This window comes from Tursiops truncatus, chromosome 15 (assembly GCF_011762595.2).
Source record: "Tursiops truncatus isolate mTurTru1 chromosome 15, mTurTru1.mat.Y, whole genome shotgun sequence".
Classification (NCBI taxonomy): Eukaryota; Metazoa; Chordata; class Mammalia; order Artiodactyla; family Delphinidae; genus Tursiops; species Tursiops truncatus.
This window is the reverse complement of record NC_047048.1, coordinates 50,698,725-50,725,474: the sequence shown is the minus strand read 5'-3', so window position 1 is coordinate 50,725,474 and position 26,750 is coordinate 50,698,725. Positions and strand designations below refer to the sequence as shown.

Genomic DNA, 26,750 nt, shown 5'->3' with positions numbered 1-26,750 from the left:
CTTTAGAAATAATCTTCCACACCTTCCTATCTCTCCAGACTACCACTCTGCACTTTTTTCAGTCTACCCAAGCCACACTGGACATCTTTGTCTTTGGAATAGATGCTGAGATAGAGACTGTTTGCATTCTTTCTGCCCATCTTCTTCAGAAATAGAACTTATGAATTTGAGCAGGGTGCATGACTTCCCAGAATAAATATTGCATTTCCCAGGTTCCTTTGAAGCAAGGTAGGGCCACGTGATTACATCCTGGGCAATGGAATGTCAGGAGCCCAGGGGAAGCTTTAGTGCATCTTCTTAAAAGACAACAGTTGTCTCTCCTTTGACCTTGACCCATTTTCTTCCTGTGTCTTTTGCTCCTTACTGGTTGGACTATGAGGAGTCATTGAGAATGAAGACCTTTGCAGGTTGGAGAAGTCTGAATCTCTGAGACCATGAAACAGCCTACCAACCCTGGAGCAATGGCTCCTGGACTTTTCTTTGAGAAAAATATACTGCTATCTTGTTTAAGTCACTGTTATTTTGGGTTTTCCATTCTTCACAGCCAAATGTAATCCTTAATTAGCTCCCAGCAGAGGGATCAGCTAGAGCAAATGGCCTGAGGCAGCAGCATGTCCAGAATGTCGGCAGAGTGAAGCGGGTAAGAGATTGTAGAAGATGTAACAGTCGCCACAACATAGACAGACTTCCAGGCTTGGTTTTTTCATCTGAATGAAAGAGGAAACCACTGTAGAGTTTGGAGGAAGGAGTGACTGACATGGTTTTATCTACACTGTGGAATCACTCTTTTTTTTTTTTTTTTTTTTGCGGTACGCGGGCCTCTCACTGTTGTGGCCTCTCCCGTTGCGGAGCACAGGTTCCGGATGCACAGGCTTAACAGTCATGGCTCACAGGCCCAGCTGCTCCGTGGCATGTGGGATCTTCCCGGACCGGGGCACGAACCCGTGTCCCCTGCATAGGCAGGCGGACTCTCAACCACTTCGCCACCAGGGAAGCCTGGAATCACTCTTGACTGCATGTGAAGAAAAGGCCACAAGAGGGCCAAGGAAGAAACAGAAGACTAACTAGGAAGTTTTTTAACTAGATAAGAGGAGCAAAAACCAGGGTGAGATCAATAAGGATGATGAGAAGTTGTCAGATCATGGATCTGGTTTAAAGGGAAAGATGGCAGGATTTTCTGATAAGTTAGATGTGGGGCGTGAGGGAATGGGAGAAGTCAGTGGTGGTTTAGAAGCTCTTGGTCTGAACAACTGGAATTTCTGCTAACTATAACAGCTGAAAAGAAGCAGGGTTTTGGGAGGTGGAGGCAAGGGATAAATGAGAAGTTTGGTTTTGGACATTGTATTAATCAAGGTTATCCAGAGAAACAGAACCAATAGAATGTGTGCAGAGAGAAATTTATTTTAAGGAACTGGTTCATGTGATTATGGATGCTAGCAAGTCTGCATTCTGCAGAGCAGCCTGGCAGGTGGGACATCCAAGAAAGAGTTGATTTTGCTGCTCAAGTCTGAAGGCAGTCTGAAGGCAGACTCCTTCCTTCCTTGGAGGACCTCAGTCTTTTCTCTTAAGGGCCTCAACTGATTGGATGAGGATCACCCACATTATGAAGGGTAACCTATTTATTCAAAGTCTACTGATTTAAAAGTTGATCACATTTTGTTTGTTTGTTTCTTTTTGCGGTACACGGGCCTCTTACTGTTGTGGCCTCTCCCGTTGCGGAGCACAGGCTCCGGACATTCAGGCTCAGCGGCCATGGCTTACGGGCCCAGCCGCTCCGCGGCATGTGGGATCTTCCCAGACCGGGGCACGAACCCGTGTCCCCTGCATCGGCAGGCGGACTCTCAACCACTGCGCCACCAGGGAAGCCCAGTTGATCACATTTTAAAAATACCTCCACAGCAACATCTAACCTGGTTTTGACCAAACATCTGGGCGCCACAGCCTAGCCAAATTGATGCATAAAATTAACAATCATGGACTTGTTAAGTTGGAAATATCTTTATATATCCCAGTGGAGATACTAAGCAGTTGATTTATTTGAGGTGAGAATTTGGGATAATCAACATATGCAGTTCATTTAAAGAAACAAGACTGAATGATTTAATCAAGTGCAGGAAGAGAAGGGAAGAGGTTTGAGAACTGGGCACTCTAACTTGAAGTGGGCAGTGGCTAAACTGAGGTTCTATAAATTAGGCTTCTCCAGCTTAGATGTTCATAAGCCCCCTAGACTCCCTTTTTCAATGGAGCTTCTGATGCAGGAGGCCTGGGTGGGGCCTGAGATTCTGCAATAGCCAGGTGAGGGTGATGCTACTGGCCCATGGACCACACTTCAATCTCTGGGCAGTGCACTGTCTAGATGCCCTGACCCTTGTGATGCTTTCCTGGCTCCCTAGAGAGTGGCCACTTTCCCAGAAGGCAGTTGGGGAGTGGGTGAGCTACTTTGCCCAGGTGCACACCCGGCTGGGGACTCCTTGAGATCACAGGCCTGATCCTCTCAGGCCTCTCCAAGGCCCAGCCTAGGATGAATGCTTCCAAGTAGAGTCAGAGTTCAAGTTCCCAGAGACCTGGAGGAAGATTCTGGATTCCTGGAAGCTGAAAAAGAAAACCCCACACTTACGGCCTAGAAACAGGAACCCCAGTGTCTGACCCTTCTTTGGTTCAGCTGTCCTCTCATCTGAGCTCAGCCTCCGGCTCCCTCCTGGGTTTCTCTCCTTCCTTCCAGCTCCTTCCTGAGTTGAGGGTGAGGTGCTGAGACAGGGACCAGCAACCTTGCCCTCCCCAGGGGCACACAGGGCTTTGTTGTGCTCGCTGGAGTGTCCAACGGCCCCGGAAGCGAGCGTTCCAATGTGCATTTTCCCACCCACCTTTCTACAACATTCCTCACCGCCGCCTGACTCTCAAGGCCAGTCCCCTGTCTCCCTCCAAGTTTCCCAGAGAGGTGGACCTTAGATGGACCCAGAATGGAGGCTTCCCCACCCCCTCCACACTGTGGCTTTCATGACCTGTTCCCCCACCCACAGCCCTTTCGGGGGACTGGACTGGAGGCCAAGTCCTGCTCTCCTCAGCCTCCTGAGGAAAATGATGCCGCCAGCACGGTGCGAGCGGACGCCTGGAGCTCTGACAACCACCACTGCACTCACAACTGGGGACAAGGCGCTTGTGTCCAGAACAGAAAACCGGAGGAGGGATAACTTCGCGTTGGGAGAGGGAGGGTATTGGGGGTCTTTCTCTAAGATACATATCACACACACACACACACACACACACACACACACACACACACACACACAGAGGTCTATGCACCCGTGTGGCTGGCTGGGTCCCTATGCCACCCCGCTCCCCCCGGCCACCGGCCAGCCCAGGTTCCGGCCCATCAAGTCAGGAAATGAGACGATCCATCAGCTGGCCCTGAGTGCCGGCCCGAGGCGTTCCCCATCTGTGCGCCTCTCCACAAATTCACCGGCAATGATGCGGTAGCAGCTGCGGTACCCAGGCTCCTGACCTCCGGGTGACAGGGGTTGGGGCGCGTTGCTCGTGGTGGCTTCAGCGCCCTAAGCTCGAACGCTCTCGAACGCCCGTTTGACTTGTGTTGTGACTCCAGAGACTGGGCGGGGCGGGGACAACCACCTCTACAGACCCTGCTGTTTTGCTGACAAGAAAAAAAAAGGAGGGTGTGGGGGGAGAATTAGAAACACAAAGAACCTCCTGGGGCGGGGATGGGGGCTGGGCCTAGACTGCACGTGCAGGTGCCACCGGGGCTGCTGAGCCGGGGACATCTCTGGCAGACAGACCTGGGGCAGCAGAGGCCTGCACCCACAAATTTGCTTTTGAGTTAAAAAGTAACCATGGAGCCGCCATGGATTAAAATCCCGAGCGTTAGTGGGGTTTTTTTAGTGTTAGAATGCGAGATTTAGTGTTATTTGAATCTTGGATTTAATGTTATTTTTATTTCAAAGGGAATATCGGGAGGGTCCCCACAGTGTTTCTCAGGGGTGGGGCCTCCCAGAGTCCTTATCTGGTCTTGTCACCGGAGAAGAGCAGAGCCGCAGGTCCCGGCTCCGCGTCCTGCCAGCTGCGTGGCACCGCACCCCCGGGGGCGCGGGATCAGTCTCGGGAACTGGGACTTTCCGCAGAGAGGCGGCCCCTGCTTTGTCCCTGGACTCTTTCTCTCATTTGCGACCTAGAGTACAGAATAACCTCCGCTCCCGCCCCCAGCCCCAGATTGGAAAACAAAAACAAACACAACTCTAACCCTAACCTCACAGGCCTGGGCCTCCAGCAGCCCGGGGCGCCCCGAGGGGGTAGAAGACTCGTGCGTGGGAGGAGGAGAGTGTTTCGGTCCCACTTCTCCACCAGGTCAGAAGCCTCACTTAGCGATCAGGGACCCTAGCAGAAGGCCCCAGTGAGTCAGTCCACCCTGTCACCGTCCTGTCCCCGGGCCGGGACCCGCCCGGTTCCCAGGCCGCCAGCCCCGCAGGCAGAGCCGTTTCCCTCTGAGGGCGCGCCCTCTGAGCCTCTTCGGGCACCTCAGCCTCGATCTCCTCTCGGCAGAGTCTCAAAACCTTGCCCACGTCTCAGAGTGGTCCAAGGACCGCGCGCCGCGAGGATGCCTGAGCGCTCCTGGTCCTGCGGCGCAGCATCCTCCCGACTTCTGCCCTGGAAGCTGGATCTCTGGGGCCCATCGGGGGCATTTCCCTCCGATGCGGATGCCACCCTGGCGGGTTAGAAAGGAAAAGAAAAAAGAAGAGAAAAGAAGAGACGCGAAGCCTCTGCAACCTGGCCCCTTCCCCCTCCTCTGTGTAACACCCCACCCCGCTCAAGCCTCCCCGGCTTTCCTCTGGGCGGGGGAGGGACCCGAGAGGCGCGAGGCAGGCAGAGAGCCTGGGTCTCACCGCCCACCCTCTCCGCCCCAGCGTGGGGTTTGCCAACGCTTCCCGGCCTTGGAAGCGCCAAAGAAAGTCGTGGGGAGCCAGAGAACACTCTGCCAGGAACTTACTTCCTCCCTTTCTAGTCCTAATTCCCCTCGACACCAGAACACAAAAGAGCCCGGAGCTTCTGTCCAGCAGACAAGGCCCGAACTCGCCCAACTCCAGCAACCTCGGAATTGATTCTTCTTACCCGGCTTTGGAGCCGGCTTGGACCACACCTCTGCAAGGTTCCTCTTTCACCTCCACACCGGGAGCAGCTTCGCGAACGTGCGGTGAAGTCCAACCCGGGTGCCTGGCGCCGACGTCTTTCCCCTGCTGAGGTCGCCGCGAACTCGGCGTTCGGGCCGCTGGGCGCACCGCCGCAACGCGCATCTCTTGTCTCTCGGGCAGAAGCAGACAGGTCTGGAGTCCGCAGCCCCAGCCCCACCAAGCTCCAGACCTCGAGCAACCGGGCCCATGTGACTCGGTGTCACCCAAAGGTAACGCCGAAGGCCGCAATCCGTGAGTCTAGATCTGTGCAGGCTTCTTGCACGTTGGGATAGAAAGCTTTAGTAATGGAAATCCTCAGCGGGTTTTTGTTTGTTTGTTTGTTTTGGTTTTTCGATTTTGCTTTTTTCTTTCCCCTAGAAAGAATTGCTCAGATCACTTCCTAACTAAGGTCACCCATAGAAGCGGGGCATGCAGTCCTGGAAGGATCCTGTAGGAAAGGCATGTTGAAGACCAGAGAGGTGAAACCATTCCTCCCAGAAGTTTTTGTTAGTGGAGTAATAAAGCTAACATATTGCTTCCTAGATTCCCATGCCAGTCGTCTTTCCAATACACTGAAGACTCTTTCCTCTTTCCCTTTCTTGGTTACCAGAGCAAACGTCTTGCAATGGTTTCAAATAAACAGCCATAGAAACATCCCAAACTTACAACATCAGAACACCCCAGGGCAACTCCGGGGCTCCAGGTCCGCACCAGCAAAGCTTCCTTCCAAGCTCAGCTGACTGGCCGCCCCACTCTCACCCTCTCCACCCCATAGCAATTAATACAAATTTCCCTTAGTTCCAACACATCTTCAGGTGAATATGCAGAAATAGAGAACTTAAAGAGTAGGTAACTGGGAATAAGGAACCCCTGTGATACACGATAAAAGAAATTTTAAAGAAGTGCATTATCTCAGAACGCAGATAGCAAGCTGCTGTAAATGAGCCACAGCTTGTCTAACCTTAAGCCTACTGGGATGACTGTTAGTATTTCTTGGAGAAAAAAACTTCTTAAAGGACTTTTTAAAATTCTCAGTTGACTCTTGTCTTTTACAGAAAAGTCCCGGGTCCCCCCCGTGTTAAGATTTTCCTCACTGCCAGGAAAGCCAAGAGGACTGATTGTACTCAGTAGCCTAAAATTTTACACATTGAAGCTAGCGGTAGCTATCATAAACTGTTTTAAAAACAGTTAACTAATTACTGGCTCAAGAGATAAAAATAATTCCTGTGCTCTTGAACCTTTCAGGAATGATCACCTGGCCTCACCATCTGCTTATTCAGGTAGTTTTTTTAGAGACACTTTGTCCCCTGCATTCCCTCCTATGTGAAGGCATTTATCCTAAATGAGTTCATAAAAGGACATTTTCTAAGAACTTAGCATGAAGATACATTGCCAATGAAAGGGCTATTATTCTGGTGCCTTGTCTTCTCCGCTGGTTACCCTCATTGCAGAAATAGCTTGGTTTCTTTAAACTAGCTGCAGGAGAGACCAATGACAGGAAGGATGAGGGAAATTTCATCAAGGTCATGCAAGCTGAGTGCATCAGAGGGCCAAACTTAATTTTCTGATTCTTTCCACACATTCTAGGGTTTGCCAATATATGCACAAAATATTTTTATGTATACTTATTTTTCAATTCCTATCCCAAAAGGATTTCAAAGGTTTTCAAAGGCAGTGATTAAGTTAAATGAAATAATTGTCCAGTGATTAAGTTGAGCACAGAAAATGTTTTGGTAACTAGTAATTTGGGTGTAAGGGCTGTGTGCATCTTGTCCAGTTCAGTTATCCCTCCTTCCTTTATCCATGTGTGCTTCCTTATCTGTGTGTGTGTGTGTGTGTGTGTGTGCTGGGTCAGGGGAGAGCATCAGTGGTGGTGGGAACAGCAGCACCAGAGTACATTTTTACATTTCACTGTAAAGTGGATTGAAACATCAACAAGCCAAATTTCAGCTGCAACAAAGCTTAGCTTTCCACTTTTGATTCTACAGGTACAAGTCAGTTGCTTGTGCAACCAAGTATAAAGAGATACATCTAATAAGTTGAATATTTAATTTTATTTAGAATGTTTTGCATATGCCATTCTTTTGCATATACCATATATGGGTAAATTACCAAATAAAGAAGTTAAATAAAGGTTATGTATAAGACACTGTGGATTTGGGAGTCTAATTTCTTCTTTATTGCAAATTGATAAATATGGAGCAATGAAGAATTACATCTTTGCACTGACTCTCCTACTTAATATATTTTTCTTCCATCTGCATTGCCCTTCTTTATCCTTTACCTTAGATCAATTTGTCCACTTCTTTAAGATCTCCTTCTCCAAGAGGCCTCCTTGGTCAATTCCACCCCACCCCGGGGTGGCTATCTTACTTTTTCTTTCCTTAAACATCTGTGCACACATTGTGCCAGGCAACCATACATCTTCATGATTCTTCTCATTTTCTTTCATCCAAACTAAAAGTTCTATACATACAGTGGGTCTTTTCTTCCACATCCATGAAACAGTAACCACTCAATGACATGCATGAGATTCATAAAGACTAATTCAATAAGTAAATACCAGAATTGAAGAGAATCCTTTGAAGGACTTAGAAGATTGAGAAGAGATTCAAAAGCCAGTGCACTTGGGTGACATTTGTATTGACTGCCGGCAGCATTGATGAAAATTGACACAGCTATCATCCACATGAGTGTACATGCTTATGGCATTTTTTCTCCTACTTTCTCTCCCACTTAAGAAATGAAGAATGGAATGGATCCTGGAAAACTTTGTTACTATGATTTAATGGTACATTTTTCTCCTTTATTATCTCTTTAGCAATTTTAAAGAACTGAAGTTTTTTTAAGGATGATTAGAAAGTATTTAATTAATGTTCGTGAAAGTTGTAGGTATAATGACCTGACTTCTATTGGCAATGTAAGAATCATTACAGATAGACAAATAAGTTAATGGGTGTTTGTAAAGCTATGTTTAAGATTAAATACCCAAAGGGATTTTAAATTAATTATGCTTTGAAGATGATTCTCTGAAGAAAAGGAGTTAAAATTGCTTCCTTTTTTTTTCTTTTGACTCATTCAATTGCTAGTCAACAAGGAGATCATTTATGTCAGGTATGGAAAGAAACCATTTTCCAAAGGAACCACTATTTGATTTGTAAATCAACTACAACAACTTAAGATTCATGACCAATGCTATGTCCCATCTAATATTTTATTATTAAAGCAGCTAATCATCAATTAATTCAGTTGCTTTTTTAACAACTTATAATTTAAGATATCTGCAATAATGTGTCACAAGAGAAAGTGTCCTAACTGTTACAGATATCTCTTCTACTTTATAATGGTATTTGTTTATCTTTGGGTTTCCAGATTACCAAACATAGTGCAAGTAGTGGGTACTCAGTTAATGCTTATGGTCTAAATTAATTTGTCTTTTTTTTTAATGCTTTTATAATCATTGGCTCACTTGGCCTAACCAGATATCCCCTGAGCTATTATCCCAGTTTCTTAGGTGAGGAACACTAAAATCTGTACAAGGTCATAAAAAATAAATAGTGACTCCTGGACTGAAATCCATTCATTTCTTTCCTCATTTACTAAAGGGAGAGAGGGAAAGAGAATATATAAATGTTCCATTACCTATATCTCATTGCTTTCTAATTTTTACAGTGCTACAGGAAAATAAGCGTTTACTAACAATTGCTAACATGACAAATCATTAGGCATATATAATTTTTACAAATTCCACTGTCAACTGATAATAATTGCCTTTGTATCAATCACAATTTTGCCTCAGTGCTTCTATATATATTCAGTTATATAAAGTTATTGAGAAATGTTTGGATGAAATATCAAAATACAGAGATAAAAATAAAGATGTAAAAATATAGTATTGATTTAAACATTACTTCATAATTTGAACTGCTATTAATCTCATTATTGATATAGGAACAGGTTTGAAAAAATAATTGTATAAACACTTTGTGGCAAGCATAATGTCAGAATATTATTATACTTAAAACAGCACTCTATACATTTCAGGAATGTGAGCTAGAGATCTTAGGTGTTAGCTTGTTATTTGGTCACTGAATAAAGATTTTTTAATGGAAATCAACGTATGGTATGTTTTAGAGTCAAAGTATTATATAAGGAAAAATGAAAATGATCCCTATGAAGTTAAATAATGTGATTTTTCTATTTTAATTTTACTGACCATGTGACATTGAGGAAGGTCATTTAATTTCTCTGAGCCTCAATTTTGGGGTATGTACAACCACAATAAGGTATATCTTCCCTTGCCTACCTTCTAAGGTTGTAGGGAGGATCAAATTTGACAATGAACATGAAAATACTTTGCAATTTGCCCCTTATTATGACATTGTTTTATGACATTATATTGTTGATTTTTCATATAATGAAATCACCACTAAGAAGTAAAATATTTGGACATCACTACAATTGATTAGGACAGTATGCCTATTGCTGAAAGTGCTGTATTCTGATTTATGGAGCTAAATATTTAAAAATCAAGCAAGCTACTAAAAAGTGTAAATATAGGAATTAGCTCCGTAGTATTTGTTTTTTCTGTCCCACTAGATGCTGCAGAGTATTATATGTGTGCATGCGTGTGTGTGTGTGTGCATATAACTAGGACTGTCCTAAAAGATGCTACATAACCCTCACAAACTTTGGGTTCACTTACATTCCTCTTAGCAGAGTAGTCACAATATAATGAGCGAGGGTAGGTGACCCCAGAGTTCAAAGTCCTCGTGCAATCAGAGAACAGAACTCACAAAAAACAAGCCCAAATAGACATACTGCATTGACTAACGGCCTCACTTGATGAGGCATCAGTTTAACTTTAAACCCTGAGCTCGTGAGAGCAGGGGAGAGAAGGCGATGTCTCCAAATGCAGGAAGCTGTTGCCATAGCATTTTCCTTCCCTATTCCTGCCTACGCCTCCTCCCCCAAAGCAGCAACAATTTGTGCTCCACCGTTTTCCTTCAGGAGCTAGAAGCATTTTCAGAAGCCAGGACTCCAGTGGTGTGATGTCTTCACCACCTAATCACTGTACTGGTAGGGATATTGAATAAGTCGGAGGGTGCTATTAAGTTTCTCAGGATAGAATCATCTTTGCGGATGCAATTGCAGCGCAGGAAACAGACTCAGGGAGAATTTTAGCCTTCCCAAATTTCATTGGAGCTCTGCACAAGCTCAGCCACAATCACTCCAGCAATACAACCGAATCCTTTCAGCACTCGCAGCCGTGGACAGCTCCCTCGCCACGCGGTCCTTTCCTCTGCAGTGAGCACATTAGCGTTCACCCTGCCCGGGTCGGTGCGTTACTCCATCCACACCAAGTCCGCCAGTGCGTACGGAACGCGTGCTCCCTCCCTCCTCCCTCTCGGTGCCCCCGCCCCTCGCTCACTCAGGCTCACTCCAGCGGCGACTTTGAGGGATTCCCTCTCGGGCGGCCTCTGCAGCAGCACCACTGGCCTTATTCGCTGCTCCGCGAGGATGGATCTCCGAGGAAGAGCCGTTCTCGGCATGAATAGACTTCGAGTTCTTCTGATGCTCTTCCGTGAGTAGCGTTTCGGCAACCGCCAGAGCAGGGTGCACTCTTTGCAGAGAATAGAACTGGCACAGTAAAGCCATTAGCTTAAGGTCAAAACGTGGCCCTAATGTTTGGCGGGTTTGTTCTTTTTTGGGGGGAGGAGGGGAGGACCTTCCCATCAGTGGCAGGGAATTCCCCAGAGAGCCACACACTTGTACGCCAATCCCAGACACGATGCTGCACAGGCCTGCTTCGTGGGCTCAGAGCACTGGCGAGAAAGCTTTGGTTTAAAAGCCTAAGATGAAGAAAAAGGCCAGTCGGATTACAAATTAATAAGGCTTTAAATGTTTTTTAATTTTATTTTTATTATAAATTAACAGCAACGAAGTCGAATTTGTTGGCGCTAGGTCAGCGAAACGGCTCTCAGAGCGCCCTGCAGCCGGCAAGGAACTTGGGCAGCCCAAAGCCCGCAGACCTCCTTGTCTCTCCACCCCTGTGCCCGAGACGCGTGGGCTCGCTGAGCCCCTAACCGATAGGATTTTTTGTTTGTTTTCTGCAGATACAATGGCTCGAATCATGGCAGAACAAGAAGTGGAGAATCTCTCAGGCCTCTCCACTAACCCTGAAAAAGATATATTTGTGGTGCGGGAAAATGGGACGACGTGTCTCATGGCAGAGTTTGCAGCCAAATTTATTGTCCCTTATGATGTGTGGGCCAGCAATTATGTAGATGTAAGGCACTTTTTCCCTCGCAGCTTGCTCCTAGGGCTCCAGGGACGAAGGGCACCTTCCCTCAAGACCCTGTGAAGACCTGGGTCACCCGCCTTCCCCCCTACACCCTGCAGGCTGCTCCCAAATGCTGCATGGGGGTTCCGGCTTGTAATGCCTTCTGCTCGCCCCGCCTGCTTTGAAAGTAAATCCCTCTCTCTGCTTCCTTAACGGCCGGGTCTGCACGCAAAGCATCTAACCGCATGTTCCTGGACCTGGGAGCGCGCGCGCAAAGGAGTGCCCAGGCGTGCGACCCGGAGTTTGGACGCGCTGCCCTTTACAGCCCCCACTGGGGCTCGCGCGCTGAGGGGGTGCGGGGCGTCTGTGTTCCCAGCTAATCACGGAACAGGCTGATATCTCACTGACCCGGGGAGCTGAGGTGAAGGGCCACTGTGGCCACAACGAGTCGGAGCTGCAGGTGTTCTGGGTGGATCGCGCATACGCGCTCAAAATGTTGTTTGTAAAGGTAAGTGCTAGTGGGGCGCTCAGAGGGGTTGCAGACTCCGGGTGGGTGTGGGTAGGGGCCGCCCCTCCGTTTCCCCACCCAGATCTGCTCGGGCGGTTAACGCGCGCCTGCCCCGCTCGGCAGGAAAGTCACAACACATCCAAGGGACCCGAGGCGACGTGGAGGCTGAGCAAGGTCCAGTTTGTCTATGACTCCTCGGAGAAGACCCATTTTAAAGACGCGGTCAGTGGTGAGTAGAGACCAGCAGGGCTGGGAAAGGAGCCCGGGCAAGCGCAGACACTGCAGGGATCTCAGGCTTGGAGGCCGAATTCCTCAGGGTCAGGGCCTTGCGCTCCCAGGCCAAGGTAGCCCTGGACTTGCTCTCCAAGGTGGAGGAAGCAAGCGGGAGTGCCGGTGGGTCCTCTGGCCTTCAGGCCCTGTAGATGCGCAAGAAACCCAGGGCCTGAGGCCCAGCCTGTCACCCATCACCTGATCCTGGATGAGATGTCTCTTGAGGGACTGTCTTCCTGTGGCTGCTTCAGGATGGCTTTCTTATGATTTGTCCTTTAAAGAAGCACAGAGAAGGACAAAGCTGTATTTTTATTTTCTTCTGCACCCTGGTTTTTATTCTTATGCGCTAAAACTTCAAGGGGGACAGTATGACTTTCATTCTGGGTCAGAATCTGATGTCCTTCAGATCTTTTGGCGCATTGCTCAGGCCTCACCGCAATCTTCAGTCATCCACTGCGGCCACCCCAGAGTGGACTCTAAACCATCCTTATTTATTAGCTTTTCATGCCCATCACTACAACAACTACCCAGATCCTCCAAAAATATTGTGGCAAGGGATATCTAGGCTCCAAATAACAATGCTGGGATCTGCAGGCACCATCAAAGACCACAATTAAATTTATGTATTTTTTTATTTTGTAAATTATCTGATCTACTCATAATGAAGCCTTTCATCACCTGGGCACCTGAGTTGGGAAAAGATTTTTACTGAACATGTATAAGAATACATATGTCATCTTTTCCGTTTCACCCCTTATCATCGCAGTAAAAAGGGCAATTTTGTCTCTTCATCAAAATTCATATTCAAACGTTTCACACAGTTAAATTAGACCAAAAAAAAAGGAAAAAAAAAAAAAAAACCTTAATCCAGAAAAGGAGGAAAAGGGGTGAGGCAGGCTTCCAAAGAATATGTATGCGTACAAGGGCATCTGCTCAGAGTACTAGCAGCAGCCATGCTTTGCTGAGGAAGATATTTTATTTTCTGCAGGCCAGTGCGAGGTGTAGGATACCAAGTCACTGTTCATTGTGGATCTTTGGAATCTCTGTTGTGAGGTCTTATATAGTAAAAAGGGTTGGGGTTTTAGGTATCACTTTATTCTTCCAAAAGGAAATTCCAAATTAATATTTAAGAAATCCATGCTCATGAAAGAATGGGTGCATTCACATTTGCATAGCCCCAGCCGGGCAAGGCAACAGGGCATGTCAGCAGAGGATTAGAGCGGGGGTCTGGGCTAAGAGGCAAAGGTCAACTATCTGGATCACCATAATGAGAGTTCTGCCAGCCCTATAGGGGCCTAACCATTGCTCTGGGCCTTCCCTGCAGCCGGGAAGCACACAGCCAACTCGCATCATCTATCTGCCTTGGTCACCCCAGCTGGAAAGTCCTATGAATGTCAAGCTCAGCAGACCATTTCACTAGCCTCCAGTGATCCGCAGAAGACAGTCACCATGATCCTGTCTGCGGTCCACATCCAGCCCTTTGACATCATCTCTGATTTTGTCTTCAGTGAAGGTAGGTCGGTGGGGAGGCAGAAGGAGAGGGAGAGGAAGGAAGCAAAGGCTGACCTCAAGATGGATGTGGAAGGCAACCTGCCAGGGTACCAGGCTGTTACCACGTGGACTTTCTCTAGGATATCATGGCACTGCCTCCCTCTATAATATTTTTCAAAGACTAAAGGCAACAAACTGAATTGTATCAACTACAATGACTTTCTCTTTCATCTTCCCTCTCTCTCTTCCTCCTTCACTTCCTTCTTTTCCTCTCTCTTTCTCTCCCTTCTTTTTCTCTGTTTTCTTCCTTCCTCCCTCCCTTCCTTTTTTCCCTTATTTTTTCATCTTTCCTTTCCTCCCCTCCTTTGCCAAAAAAGGAAAGTGGATAGGGAGAAAGATAAGAAAGTCAGCTGAAAAAAATATATAATTTTGATGCAAGTTTCCCAAGGAAAAGGCAGCTAAAAATCCCAAGCAGCTATTGAGAGAGCCATGGATTGGAGAAGGGCCTTTGCTTATGTGGGCCTCAGTTTCACCATGGCCTCTAGACACTTCCAGCCCTAGGTTCTACCACTGTGAGTCTAAGTTTTTGTGTGACCAGAATGCAATAGGTGTGTGTGTGTGTGTGTGTGTGTGTGTGTGTGTGTGTGTGTGTGTGCACAGGTTACAGAGAGAGACTCATGGAGACCTGCCTCTGTACAGCTCTCACCTTTGTGTGGAGGGACACCCATGAGGTTCCAAGGAGGCAAGGCCCCTGATCTGCTCCCTCTGGGGCATGCAAGAAGGCTTCTTCGCAGTCTATGCAAGCCCTGGAAGGGGGTCAGGCAGGATCCAGCTGGAGCAGGTTCAGGGCGTCCATATCTTCCTGGTTCTCTGCATCCCAGAAGAAGGGCAGGAGAGAAGCTCACATTCTGCAATTTGTCCAAATCTAGCAACAATTTACTCTGGGCAAGTGGAGTAAGTGAATTCTCCCATTCATTTTTTTTCTCTCTCTCTCTGTTGTCTGGAGGAGGTTGTTAAAGGCAGTTTGATATTCTCATTTATTCCTTGTGGTTAAGAAATGGGGAGAGATTCTGACTGCTTTATTGATGCCTACCTTTGGGCTGGCAGTCCCCAGGTGAATACAACCATTCGAATGTGTAGGATATTAGGGAATGCCCACCTGGGTCACACACAAATCATTAAATCAGTCCCAAGGAGTCCAGCTTTCATTAAATGCCCCGCCCATTCAAAGTATACGGAATAGAATCCCTCCCCCCATGATTTATTCAGAAGGCATTAAGGAATTCCTAAGTTAAACTGTCCTAAAGAGAAAGGCCTCCTTCTTATTCATCTTTATATTTTTAGCAACAAGTACAGTGCTTGGCACATTGCAGATGCCCTGTTAACTTTGGCTGAATTGATATTCCGAAGCTGTGGGCTCAATTAATAGAGACTTGCAAATGCTTCAAAGCCAGGCAAATCAGAATTTAATACATTTAGTACAGCAGTGCCATGCCTACCTGTTATGGCTCTTACCTGTATGGGCTATTCCATCTTAATGTGTTTTCTACAAAATTGAAACTAAACTAAACGCCAAGATCTTAATACTAAAAAATACTGTGGATTATGAAAGTATTTATAAAATGTAAGTGTCTTTCTTAAACTGAAAATATTAAATGTAATTAAAAGTAAGTGGACTTATGATTATGGATGGCCCAGAATTCATTTTGAAAATATTGGATCACATACTTCTGAGTTTGTATAGGTACTTTCAGTAGTCTCTAGTTACTCTTTGTGTTTCTCTGGTCAATGGTTTTTAGACACTTCTTCATTTCTTGGTACTACTGGTGCTATAATTGCTGCTTTTACTAGTTCCTTATCACAATCTCACCCTAACCCTCTCTGGGTTATTTCTAAGTTGCTGCTTATAGTCATTTATGAATGGAGAAATCAGATCTCATAGATGTCAGAATTGTGTACAAAATAAGAGTAAATGAGTACTGAATAAGGACCAGAGCTGTTTTCCTAAAAATCAGTGATATTCTTGGCATAGATTTAATGACGTTTTTGTATAAAAAGCAGTTCTTATCCACTTCCAGGGCTTAAATAGATAGATTTAGACAGTTTGTAAGCATGTATAACTTCCTAAATGCAGATATATTAAGCACAAGCAAATTGCACTTGTCTCACCCAGGCTTTTCTGGGGAATAATTAGGGTGTTGCCTCCTGTATGGTGCCCTGGGGCTCAAGCCTGGGAGGAGGCAAGCCTTATTCAGGATCTCTCACTGAATCAATGTGCCTTTGTGTGGCAGGGCTCCTTTTGTTCCTGGTTCCTCCTGTCTGTGCCTCTCAGCACCTGTCCCCAGTGTGTTTCGTAAGAGATCATTTTATTTGATTTGGTGGAATCTGAACTATTCCTTTTGGAGTGCCTTTTCGGAACCTGGCACTTGGACCCCACTCCCCAGAATAGAAGGAGGCTCTGATGTGTTGCTAATGCCTGTGTGGGTGAATGAAGCCTGCCTGCGTGGCGGTGGGGAGGGCACCTGGTCATATGTCTGACGCCCACTGCAGGACTGTGTGCATGCGTTCTGTCGTGTGCAAGCAGGACATGCAGCATAAGGGCTTCCAATGAAGAGCCTATTCCCTGTGTAAGGGGGTCATGCCTGGCAGTCTGCAGTCTCCCACCTGCCTCTTTCATAGATTCTGAGAAAAGCAAGGAAGGGTCAGTGAAATGAGTTAGTGGACACTCATAGAGGCTGAGAGCAGCCCGGATGGGGATGACATCTTTATCACACAAATCCCTTTAGACCGTTGAGCTTGGCTACTATGCTGATCCCCAATGAAAGTAGCTCAGAGGCTCCAGATCACTGAGCACAGCTCTGGTGATCTTGTTAACATGCCAAGTCGTCTGGTTCCGTAGTTCTGGGGGCGGGGCCCAAGAGACTCCATTCCTAGCAAGCTCCTTGCTGATACTGCTGGCCATGGCAAACTGTCGGTAGGGGGATTTGAGGGATTTTGAGCTGATCAAGGAATATGATATGACCATGAGAGGCAGAAACACACAAGCTTCATTGGGTGGCACTTGGGCAGGTTGTGTAAGGAAAGCCCCTCACAGCATGGGACCGTCCAGAAGAAGGCTTACAGCACCCTGGGGACCACTATCCCAAAGGAAAGGAGGATAAGGGATGTCCTGGCAGGGAGAGGGGTGTCAGGAGGGGGCTATGGATCTAGGTGATGTCACTTAGCAGCACAGGGAGGAGTCTTTGGGTCAGAGAGCTCGGGGGGCAGCAGAAGCTTAGGGCCTTATCTATCCTATCAGTGGGTAACAGCTGTTGGGTGAGATTTGTATGCAAAGCAGACAGGCCCTAAATGGCTAAATGTGTCTGTTTGGGCTTTTTTTTTTTTTAAATAATTGGATGTGGGTCTCAGCCTGCAGTGAAAATATAAACCACCGAGGGGCCAATCCACGGAGGCCAGCTTATTTCTATAACAGGTACACTTGGTGTGGCAACTCTCAGCCTGCAGTTCAAGGCAGCCCATGTGTCTCAGCTGGTGTTGGGTAACTTGTCCTTCCACAATTCATTCCTGGTAGTGAGTCCCTTTGAGGCCCCAGGAGAACTCTGACTGTGCTAGCATGGAGGATGAATCACTGGGAGGGAACAGATCAGCCTGAGTATTTTAATGGCTTGAATTAAAGGCGACTCTCACGCATAAAGACAGAAGAAACGTAATAGAACACGAAGGTGCTTCTGTGCCCCTTTGTTAAACACTCAGGTTTAATGGGCATTTAAGTCGCCACATATAGACTGGGCCCGTCTTAATTCTCAAGGGGGGAAACAAACAAATAAAGAGACCTGTGAAGAAGGTACTGAGATCCCTGTTTACAGTGGAGAAACTGAGGCTTAGGGGTAAAGTTACTGGCCAAGACTGCGCTCCTTGTGGCTGCCAGGGCTGGGACAGGAACCTGTCTTTGGGTATCAGATCCTGTGCTCTTAGCCTCTCCAAGCCTCAGCTGCTGCAGCTGAGCAACTGTACCAGACATGTGAATGCGAGGGGCCATCTTCAGAAAGGTTGTCGGGTGCTCTGAATTCATGAGCTTATCATTGTTTCTAACAGTGTGTTTGGGAGATACCACCTGATCTGTATTTTACCCAGATCTATAGACAAATGACTGTGCTTTAGTGGAAATGAATGTACATCACCCCCAACTGAGCGCCCCAAGACTGGCTGCCATGCTGCAAACCAGGGCATGGTGTGCCGATGCTGATCCAGAGTGCTGTGTGCACCTGTGGTTTGCGTGGCACCTCTCAGCGAAGAAACATGCCACCTGAGCAGGTGCTCCTTCTCAGAGCCTCCTGGGGAAGCATCCAGAGGGAGACAATCCTGTTATTAACACCACAGAGAACTGTGTCGAGGGCTGGAACACAGAGGCCTAGCGCGGGGCCACATAGCCAGCCAGTCGTAGCGTTCTGTGTTCTTGCTACTGCTCTGGAGCCTAGTGTTTTAGGTTGGGTTCCCCAAGAAGCACATCCTCTATAAGTATGTAAGGGCAAGTAATTTATTTAGGTGGTTCTAGAAGGCACTGCTAGTGGAGTGGGGAAGTGAGGTGGGAAGGCAAGGAAGCTAGTACAGGTGCATAAGTGAGCAGGTTACCACTGTGGGCACTGGGGCTCACACTGCTGGAACTTCTGGGAAAGAGTATGGTACCCACCTGAGTTACCCTCCAACTCCCATCTGCCACTGATGGCTGCTGGGGTGGGGAAGGGGGGCGTTGGCTCTCCAGGATGTCTAACCTGCCTTGTAGTCAAAGCCTATTGGAATGGGTGGGAATGGTGTATACCAAGGTCATAGGACCCTGTTGGTGTCTGTACACCTGTACACCCAGTACTGGGATATAGGAACTTTCCCTGACCTGGTGGAGCTTACAGGCTAGTGGGAAAGAGTTTATACAGCTCTTCCTTGTGCACAGGGATGTTTCTGGCACACACTGGCATCAATCAGTAATTGTTTTCTTATTTACTGTTGTGCTTACATCTTGGTGAGAGTATCTGCTTGTCTCCAGCCAAAGATCTCCAAAGCTCACTCATCTTAACATCTTCTCAGTACACAAAATACATTTTGCTGAGGTTACAGGAGTCCCGAGCCAGTCCAGAGAAGATATGGAAAGAGGGGCAAACCCCTCCCTCCAGTTGCCCTATCAGACAGCAGAGGGAAGCACGGCCAGCAAAAGGCTTGCCCACCTTCTCCAACAAGAAAAGTCTGTGGCGCTAGCAGAGCTGGAGAAAGCAATCAGCTTGCCTCCTGGTCCGTGGCCCATCTCAATGCTGTTCATCTGGAGCTGCTTTTCATTAAGAGCTTTTACAGTTTGTTTGCCTCAGGGAGTAAATACAACTTTAAAATGCTGTGGTCATCAAACAAAACAAAATAAAACACACGTCTAGAAAACAGAACCTAAGATGATTCAGGATTGAATTGGGCACACCAGGTTTATGGTTGAGGGGACTTGAACTGGCAGCTGGCAGTTACACAATTTTGTCTGATCTGTCTTCATCTGGTTCTTTGCAATGACTGGGATGGTTGTTGCTTTTTCCAATCATGGGCCATCCACCCTGGGCCTCTGTTTTGTGTTCTCTAGAACTGTAAGTCCAGCCAGGGCAGAGGTGTGAGGGACCCCAAGACCTGTGGAGATGAACAGGGAGTCAGGGATCTCCGAGCACCCAAAGCCAGACTCTGAGCTGGGCTCAAGGGATGCTCTTCTCCCAGACAGAAATCGAGGCCAACTGTCCTTGCTCTATAATCTGTGGGCTGTATAATCAGTTCATTGCACAGGATCATAATCCTGGAGTGCATAGTGTTTGTGTATAGAATTCAAGGGGTCTGTACATTTCAATAGGAAACATCTACATCTTTATTTTCTTTAATTTCTAATTAATGTTTAACATTTCCTTCAATTATAAAGGTAACAACCCACAGTAGTATTAATCATACCTATGACTTTGTCACCAATATAAATTATAGTCTTGTTCTTCCCACATGTTTGTGCAGATCTTGCAAAGTAACAGTTATGCTTCTCCCTACTTTGCAATCACAGCCAGTATACCTGTGTACTAATAAATATATATATAACTGTCCCTCATATTATTTTAAAATATTTTAATATATGAACTTCAGTGTAGTTTGTTTTCTTTGTAATCTTATGTGTTTTATTTTTATGCAATCATAAGTATTCTGAGAAGGGGTATAGTTTCATCACACTGACACTAAAAAGATTATAACCTCTGCTTTAGTGGGTCATGACCAGCACTGTTTTAAATGAAAGAGAATAGTACAGAGGATAAATTATTAGCGGCACAAAGTAAGGAAAACCATTGTTTTATAACACTTTGGTTTTAGTTATGTATGTATACATATGTTCTGGGTTGTGATGTAAAATACTGTTTTTCCTGGGGGTCAAAGGCAGAGTTTGAAGACAGTGGCTTAAGCCTGAGAGGGGAATGCGTGGCTTTTTTTTATGGGTTCACAATCTCTCACCTAAAACCCTTGGGGCTAGATGTTTTTCAGAATTCAGAATAATTTTGGACTTTAGGAAGATAATACAGTGCATTGTCCATATATTATATAAGACCCAGAAGACTCAGGGAAGCTCCTGTAATCAAACAGATTAATGAATCTGTTTCCTGCAGTGAAACACATGAATCTTCATGCTAAGGAGGAGAAATGAGAATCAGAGCAGCCAGCTTTTGCTGCCACATGAATGATACAAAGTACTTGTGGTTTCTAGAGCTTTGTGGATTTTGGAATGGTGGGTAAGGGAAAGAGAACTCAGGAATTCCCCTTTCTTTGACCACTTAATGAATGGGGATGGGTGGGGAAGGGGATTCAGTATTTTTCATGATAATTTTTGACATCCCCTTATTTTCCCATAATTACTTTTGACTTCTCGTCCATAGTTTAATACTCCCTTTATATTCTTCTCCGGTGATGTGTTTAATTCAGGTTTTCTCCTAAGGCAACAAAACAATTTTTAAAGAAATAAACTCCACAATGGGAGAGGCCACAACAGTGAGAGGCCCACGTACCACAAAATTAAAAAAAAAAAAAAGAAATAAACTATAATAATATTGTGACCATAATTTTTTTGCCAAAATACACCATGCTTTTCTCCTCTATCTTCTTTAAAGGATGGTGTATTAGATGATTTTCCCCATAACTATACCAAAGTTATTATCCATTTAAAGCTAATACTTTTGGCACCACAATTCTGATACCAGTTCTGATGTGTGTGGTGTAAATCCATCAAACTCTACACTTTCTTTTTTTTTTTTTTTTGCGGTACGCGGGCCTCTCACCGCTGCGGCCTCTCCCGTTACGAAGCACAGGCTCCAGACCCGCAGGCCCAGCGGCCCTGGCCCACGGGCCCAGCCGCTCCGTGGCATGTGGGATCTTCCCGGACCGGGGCACGAATCCGTGTCCCCTGCATCAGCAGGCGGACTCTCAACCACTGCACCACCAGGGAAGCCCTACACTTTCTTTTTTAAATGGTGGTATAATTTACATATATCAAAATGCACAAATCTGAAGTGTTAACTCAGTGTGTTTTCACCTATACTTGCAGTCTCATAACCCTCACCTAAATCAACATTCAGAACATTTCCATCACACCTGAAGTCCTCTTGTGTCCTGTTCTGCAAGACACACTGTTCCCTACTTCTCTGACTTCAATCACCATAGACTTAGTTTTGCCTGCCCTTGAACTTCATGTAAATGGAGTCATACAACATGTACTCTTCTGTGTCTGACAGTTTTCACTCAACATAATATTTCTGAGATGCATCCATTTTGTTACGTGGAGCCATAGTTCATTCCTTTGTATTGTTGATTAATAGTCCATTGTATGAATATACCCCAGTTTATTTATCCATTCTACTCTGATGGACATTTTGGTTGTTTCTGGTTTTAAGCTATTATGAATAAAGCTCCTATGAACATTTATGTTCAAGTCTTTTTGTGTCCATATGTTTTCATTGTTCTTGGGTAAATTCCTAGGAGTGGAATGCTGGGTTATAAGGTAGGTGTATGTTTATCCTTACCTTACTACAAAGTGATTGTACCATTTCCCACCAATGGTGGACAAGAGCTCCAATTACTCTGTATCATTGACAACACCTGGTAATTTCAGATTTTCTAAAAGGTGTATTTTGTGTGCGATTCTATGTACATTATACATGAGTAAAAAGTTTAAAAAATTAAATAAACAATAAAAATGATGGTGGTTGTGCCTAATGCCCAAACTCTGAAAATTTGCATAAATCATTTGGAAGCTTTATTGACATTGGCCTGGAATCCAATAGCCTGAATATTGCCCTATTTAACTGATGTATTTTTATTTTACACTATGCAGAAATTTTAAGGAATTGGGCCTTAAGTTTGGTTGGGAAGTATTGTTTCTGAAAAAGAAAATATCTCTGAAGTTTCCTTGAGAAATCTTCTCACCTCTATCTGCCTTTTAGTTTTCTTGAGCAGACTTACGATTCAGAATATTTTGGCAGGAGCTCATCGCTTTTCTTCTTCTTTCCCATTTCAGAGCATAAATGCCCAGTGGATGAGCGGGAGCAGTTGGAGGAAACCTTGCCCCTGATATTGGGGCTCATCTTGGGCCTCGTCATTGTGGTAACGCTGGTGATTTACCATCTCCACCACAAAATGACTGCCAACCAGGTCCAGATCCCTAGGGACCGATCCCAATATAAGCACATGGGCTAGAAACTATTAGGCAGACAGACCCCAGCCCCCCTCCGCTGGCTGGATCAGGTAGAAAAACAAAAGCACTTTCCACCTGTACATGGGATATACCAACATAGCTTCAATCAAACAGACGTGGGTGTTCAAGGCTTGCTTGGCCTGCATCCATGTTTAAATCGCAGGATGGGGGGATTCTTTCGGATTCATGGGGTGAAGGACAGTTGCTGGGGAGTGGAAGGAAGGGGTCAGCCAGCTTTTACACTCATCGTGGCTTGGCCTTGACTCTCCAAGCAGCAACTCATAAAACTCGGAAAGGTATCTGACTCTGAAGTTTAGGGATTGAAACCACACTTCATTTGGAAAGACACCCCTTAAAGTTCAAGAGGAATATTGGAGGCTTTGCTCCCTTGAACACAGATGGCTTACCCTATACCGTTGTCAACGTACACCAAATACAGCCTCATGCTTCCTGCAGCAAGACCCCTGAAAGTGACCCATTGCTTCTGGCTGGCGTTCTGCATGTCTAGTGATTGTCTTGGGAATGTTTCACTGCTACCTGCACCCAGTGAATTCACAGCACAAGAACCTGTTTAATGTAACTATGCAGAGTTGTTTGGACTTCATAGTGTGTCAGGTCCAAGTAAGGGGACCTGAAGAATCAATCCATGTGAGTTTGTTTTTCAAAATGAATTAAAACACACTACTGTCTAACATTTGAATGCTTTCTTGAAACAAGAAAACAGACTAAAATGGTTTCTGGGGCACCCAGAGGAGAGAGGGGAATGATGAAGACGGGATTTCATTTCTGCAAGAGGAAAAGCAAAGAAAGAGCAAGGAAACAATGGGGGAGAGGGAGGGAGTTGGCTTTTCCAGGTGAAAACACGTGGATTTATTTTGGCAAACATAAGTAGCTTTAATAATGGCGCCTCTTGAACGATTGGTCTAATATAGCTTCTGGTGCTTCTTGGTCTTGAGTCTGGCATTTCTCTTTGGATTAAAAAGCTGGACTGAATATAGTAGCTTAGGTTGGGTTTTATTTGTGATAAAATGTAATTTACTGAAATTCCCTAGAGAAATGTACATAGTTTGGATTTCACTCACTTTCTGCATAATCATTTTTCAGAAGATCTGAGCAAGGGTAGGGGAAATCCTTTTCTTTGGTGTTAGGGTGGGAATCCCCCTACCCCTGTAAAATCATCACCACATGAGAGCAAGCGCATGAGTTATCTCCCCAGGTCTTCAATTGTTGGCAGTAGCACATCCTTAGAAGTTCATTATACCAGCAAATCTTGATAACTATCAGCCAGTTGTTCTCCTATTATCCATTTGTTTGCTGCTCCAGCAACCTCAGTCTTTCCCTGCATGACTTCTTCTCAGTGCCTGCCTGGTCAGGGAGGAACAAGCCCTGATTCCTCATGAAAGTTGCCTGTTGCACAAGAAAAAAGAGACGTTTTTTTGTTTGTTTGTTTTTTTAGCGGTACGCAGGCCTCTCACTGCTGTGGCCTCTCCCGTTGCGGGTCACAGGCTCCGGACGCACAGGCTCAGCAGCCATGGCTCACGGGCCCAGCCGCTCCGCGGCATGTGGGATCTTCCCAGACCGGGGCACGAACCCGTGGCCCTTGCATCGGCAGGCGGACCCTCAACCACTGCACCACCAGGGAAGCCCAAGAGACACCTTTGGTGCCAGCGGAGGCAAACAACCCCCACCCCACCCACGTGTCCTCCACCCTTCGTCATCTGTGATCATCTCACCCCCACGACCCAAACATGACAAGCCCTTTCCCTTTTAGCATCTCATGTATTTTTAGGAAACTTCCTACTTATCTGGAACCATCCAAGGATCTGGGGAGAAACAGACACTTAGGTGTATCCACTTTAGAAAACATTTTTAGGCTTTCTGAGTCGTACTTCTGAAAACTCCATCTTTACTTAATTTAATCTACTTTTACAAAAGTAAATTTGTATTTTTTAAAAATTTTGCTTTCACAAGACAGGGCTCATTACTATTTTTGGAATTGTCATTCATTCATTCAACAGTTTTTGAGCACCTACTGCGTGCAGGCTCAGTGCTGGGTGTACAGTAGTAAACGACAACTGGGAGTCTATAGGGGGAGAACAGATAAGAAAACACACACGCATACATGCGTGTACACACACACACACACACACACACACACACACACACACACACACGTCATTCTAAACAGAACAAAGTGCCCTAGCGCTTTACAAAGTGTTGCCATATGGCTACGTCCCTGTGTCTAAGCTAATTAAATCTTTCTAGAATCCAAATTTCTTAATTCTCAAAATTAAGAGTGATTTTTTTTCCACCTGTGATAGGCAGTACATATAAAACGCCTTATTACTATGTCTGTTATTGTTACTATTAATCACGGCATCTTTATTTAGCAGTCCTAAAATTAGGTCTCAAGTTCAGCCTAATTTCTATGAACCTCGCCTTATTTTTCTTAGCCCTTTTTAATCTTCATCATCAACTAAGCAGAATAAAAGAGGGCCTCCTGGTGAGGGCAGGGCCAGTGGTCTATGGGTGGACAAAGCAAGGTGTCCAGAGGGATGACTCATGTTCATTGCCATTGTCCTGCATTTCAGAGGCTCCTGCAGCAGGAACAAGCTGTGGGGTGGCTCGTCTAATTGCATTGTTTCCTGAGCTCAGAGACGGGAAAGAAAACAAACAGATAATCCACAGATGCTCAATTACCCCTTTAACTGTCATTTTTCTTTTTTACTGGAGTTTTAAACACAAACGCCTCTGGGCACAAAAGAATGTTGTGTCTGGTTGCTGCTCTGCTGGCCTGGAAAAGCCAGGCTGGATGAACCATGTGCATGTTTCTTTCGGGGAAGGAGGAGTTTGATTTCAATTCTGAGAGTGGTTCTTTGCAGGGTTCCCCCATTTTCAGCAAATAGCTCCCAGTGAAGCTGCCTCAGAGAACAGGGAAGACTGTTCTCCACCCCAAGAAAGCCCTCTAAACTATAACCACTCTTTTCTCAACAATTCTGTTTCCATTAACAAAGACTTGTCAAAGCCACATGGATGGGGGAGACAACAGAGATATGAGAATGGAGAAGTGGGAGGAAGATGGAAGGAATGACCTGCAGCATCTGGTGGAGGTAGCAGGCAGTGCGTGCACTGGGGTTGTTTACAGGGGAGGGTAGTCCAAACCAGCACTGGGCACAAACACCTCCCTGGAACAAACACCCAAGCAACCTGAACCAGACAGACACAACTTTCAATGTGTGTCTCAAAGTGCAGTTTGCAAGCAGCCTGTATCAGAATCATCTCAGGGGGGTCGTTGAAAAATGTCAGTTCTAGGGCATCAACCCAGTGATTGAGAATCTCTATGGTGAGACCCTAGAATTGGTATTCTGACTACTTGCTCTCTCCAGATAATTCTGATTTAGTAGTATGACAACTTCTGGTTAAAAAAGCCTTTGCTATCAGCCTACCTGCAACATTAGCCAAATTACTGGGCTTCTCTGTGCTCATTTTCTCATCTGAAAATGGAGTTCACTGTCCTCTCCTTGCAAAGTTATTTGAGGATGCATGACAGTACATTTAAGTCCCTAGCACAGCACCTGGCACACTGGAAATGCTCCATAAGAGGTATTACTAGTGATATTTTTCTAGCATCCTTATTAAAATGTGTGTTCAAATTTTACCTGCCATACATGTACATGAAAGACCCCAAAAGACTAATGCAGGTTTTTTTTTTTTTCTATCTGGCATCCAGTTTTCTGTGTCAGTTTATTTTGAATTCAGAGTATGTTTCTATGCAAGGATTCTCTCCATCCCCAGCCCAGTGAACTGCTCAGGAGGTTGTCAGTTTGGGGGTGTCGGGGAGACAGTTGGAGTCCATGAATTTGGATGAGAAAAAACTACACCTTCAGGTTTACTAACCTCAAATGAAAGGTAGCATCTCCTTCAATTATGAACATAGGCACCAAACCACTGTAGTATAAGCAGGACCTAGGTATAGGTCATCGGCAGAAATGACCACATTATACTTGTTGCAGATACCTCCAAAAATCATTTATATTCCTTATTGGAAATTACGGCAGTTATTAGACCCATCACAGATCTTGTTATTTAATGCATTATAACCATAACATTAAAATATATATTTTGATAACTATGCTTTAATTGGTTTCCTTTGTAAGCCTATGTATTTTACTTTATGCATTTTAAAACATTTTTCTGAGGACTCCATAGGCGTCAGACAGCCAAGAGGGTCCAGGGTGCAAAATTAGGCTAAGAACTCCAGGGCCGATGGCTACTTCAGTT

The 26,750-nt window shown here is 45.6% G+C and overlaps 1 protein-coding gene across 2 annotated transcripts; it reads left to right on the top strand.

Annotated features, from left to right (window-relative positions):
* Positions 1-4,082: 4,082 nt before the first annotated feature.
* On the top strand, positions 4,083-23,181 carry LAMP5 (lysosomal associated membrane protein family member 5). 2 transcript variants are annotated; one of them, XM_073792665.1, is made up of 8 exons: positions 4,083-5,200; positions 5,319-5,407; positions 5,556-10,761; positions 11,294-11,466; positions 11,837-11,968; positions 12,092-12,197; positions 13,563-13,751; positions 22,293-23,181. In XM_073792665.1, exons 3-8 carry the CDS (start codon positions 10,698-10,700, stop codon positions 22,469-22,471), a joined length of 843 nt encoding a protein of 280 aa, XP_073648766.1. In that variant the 5' UTR covers positions 4,083-5,200; positions 5,319-5,407; positions 5,556-10,697; the 3' UTR covers positions 22,472-23,181. The 2 variants fall into 2 exon arrangements, with proteins under 2 accessions (XP_073648766.1, XP_004311455.1); XM_004311407.4 differs by having other exon boundaries at positions 4,083-5,407.
* Positions 23,182-26,750: the final 3,569 nt, after the last annotated feature.

What these genes read in the sequence shown, in the direction of transcription:
- LAMP5 (XM_073792665.1), top strand. Translation starts at nt 10,698, where the DNA reads ATGGATCTCCGAGGAAGAGCCGTTCTCGGCATGAATAGACTTCGAGTT. An exon ending in AGTTCTTCTGATGCTCTTCC is followed by an intron (nt 10,762 to 11,293) that starts GTGAGTAGCGTT and finishes TGTTTTCTGCAG; the next exon opens with ATACAATGGCTCGAATCATG. An exon ending in TGATTTTGTCTTCAGTGAAG is followed by an intron (nt 13,752 to 22,292) that starts GTAGGTCGGTGG and finishes TTCCCATTTCAG; the next exon opens with AGCATAAATGCCCAGTGGAT.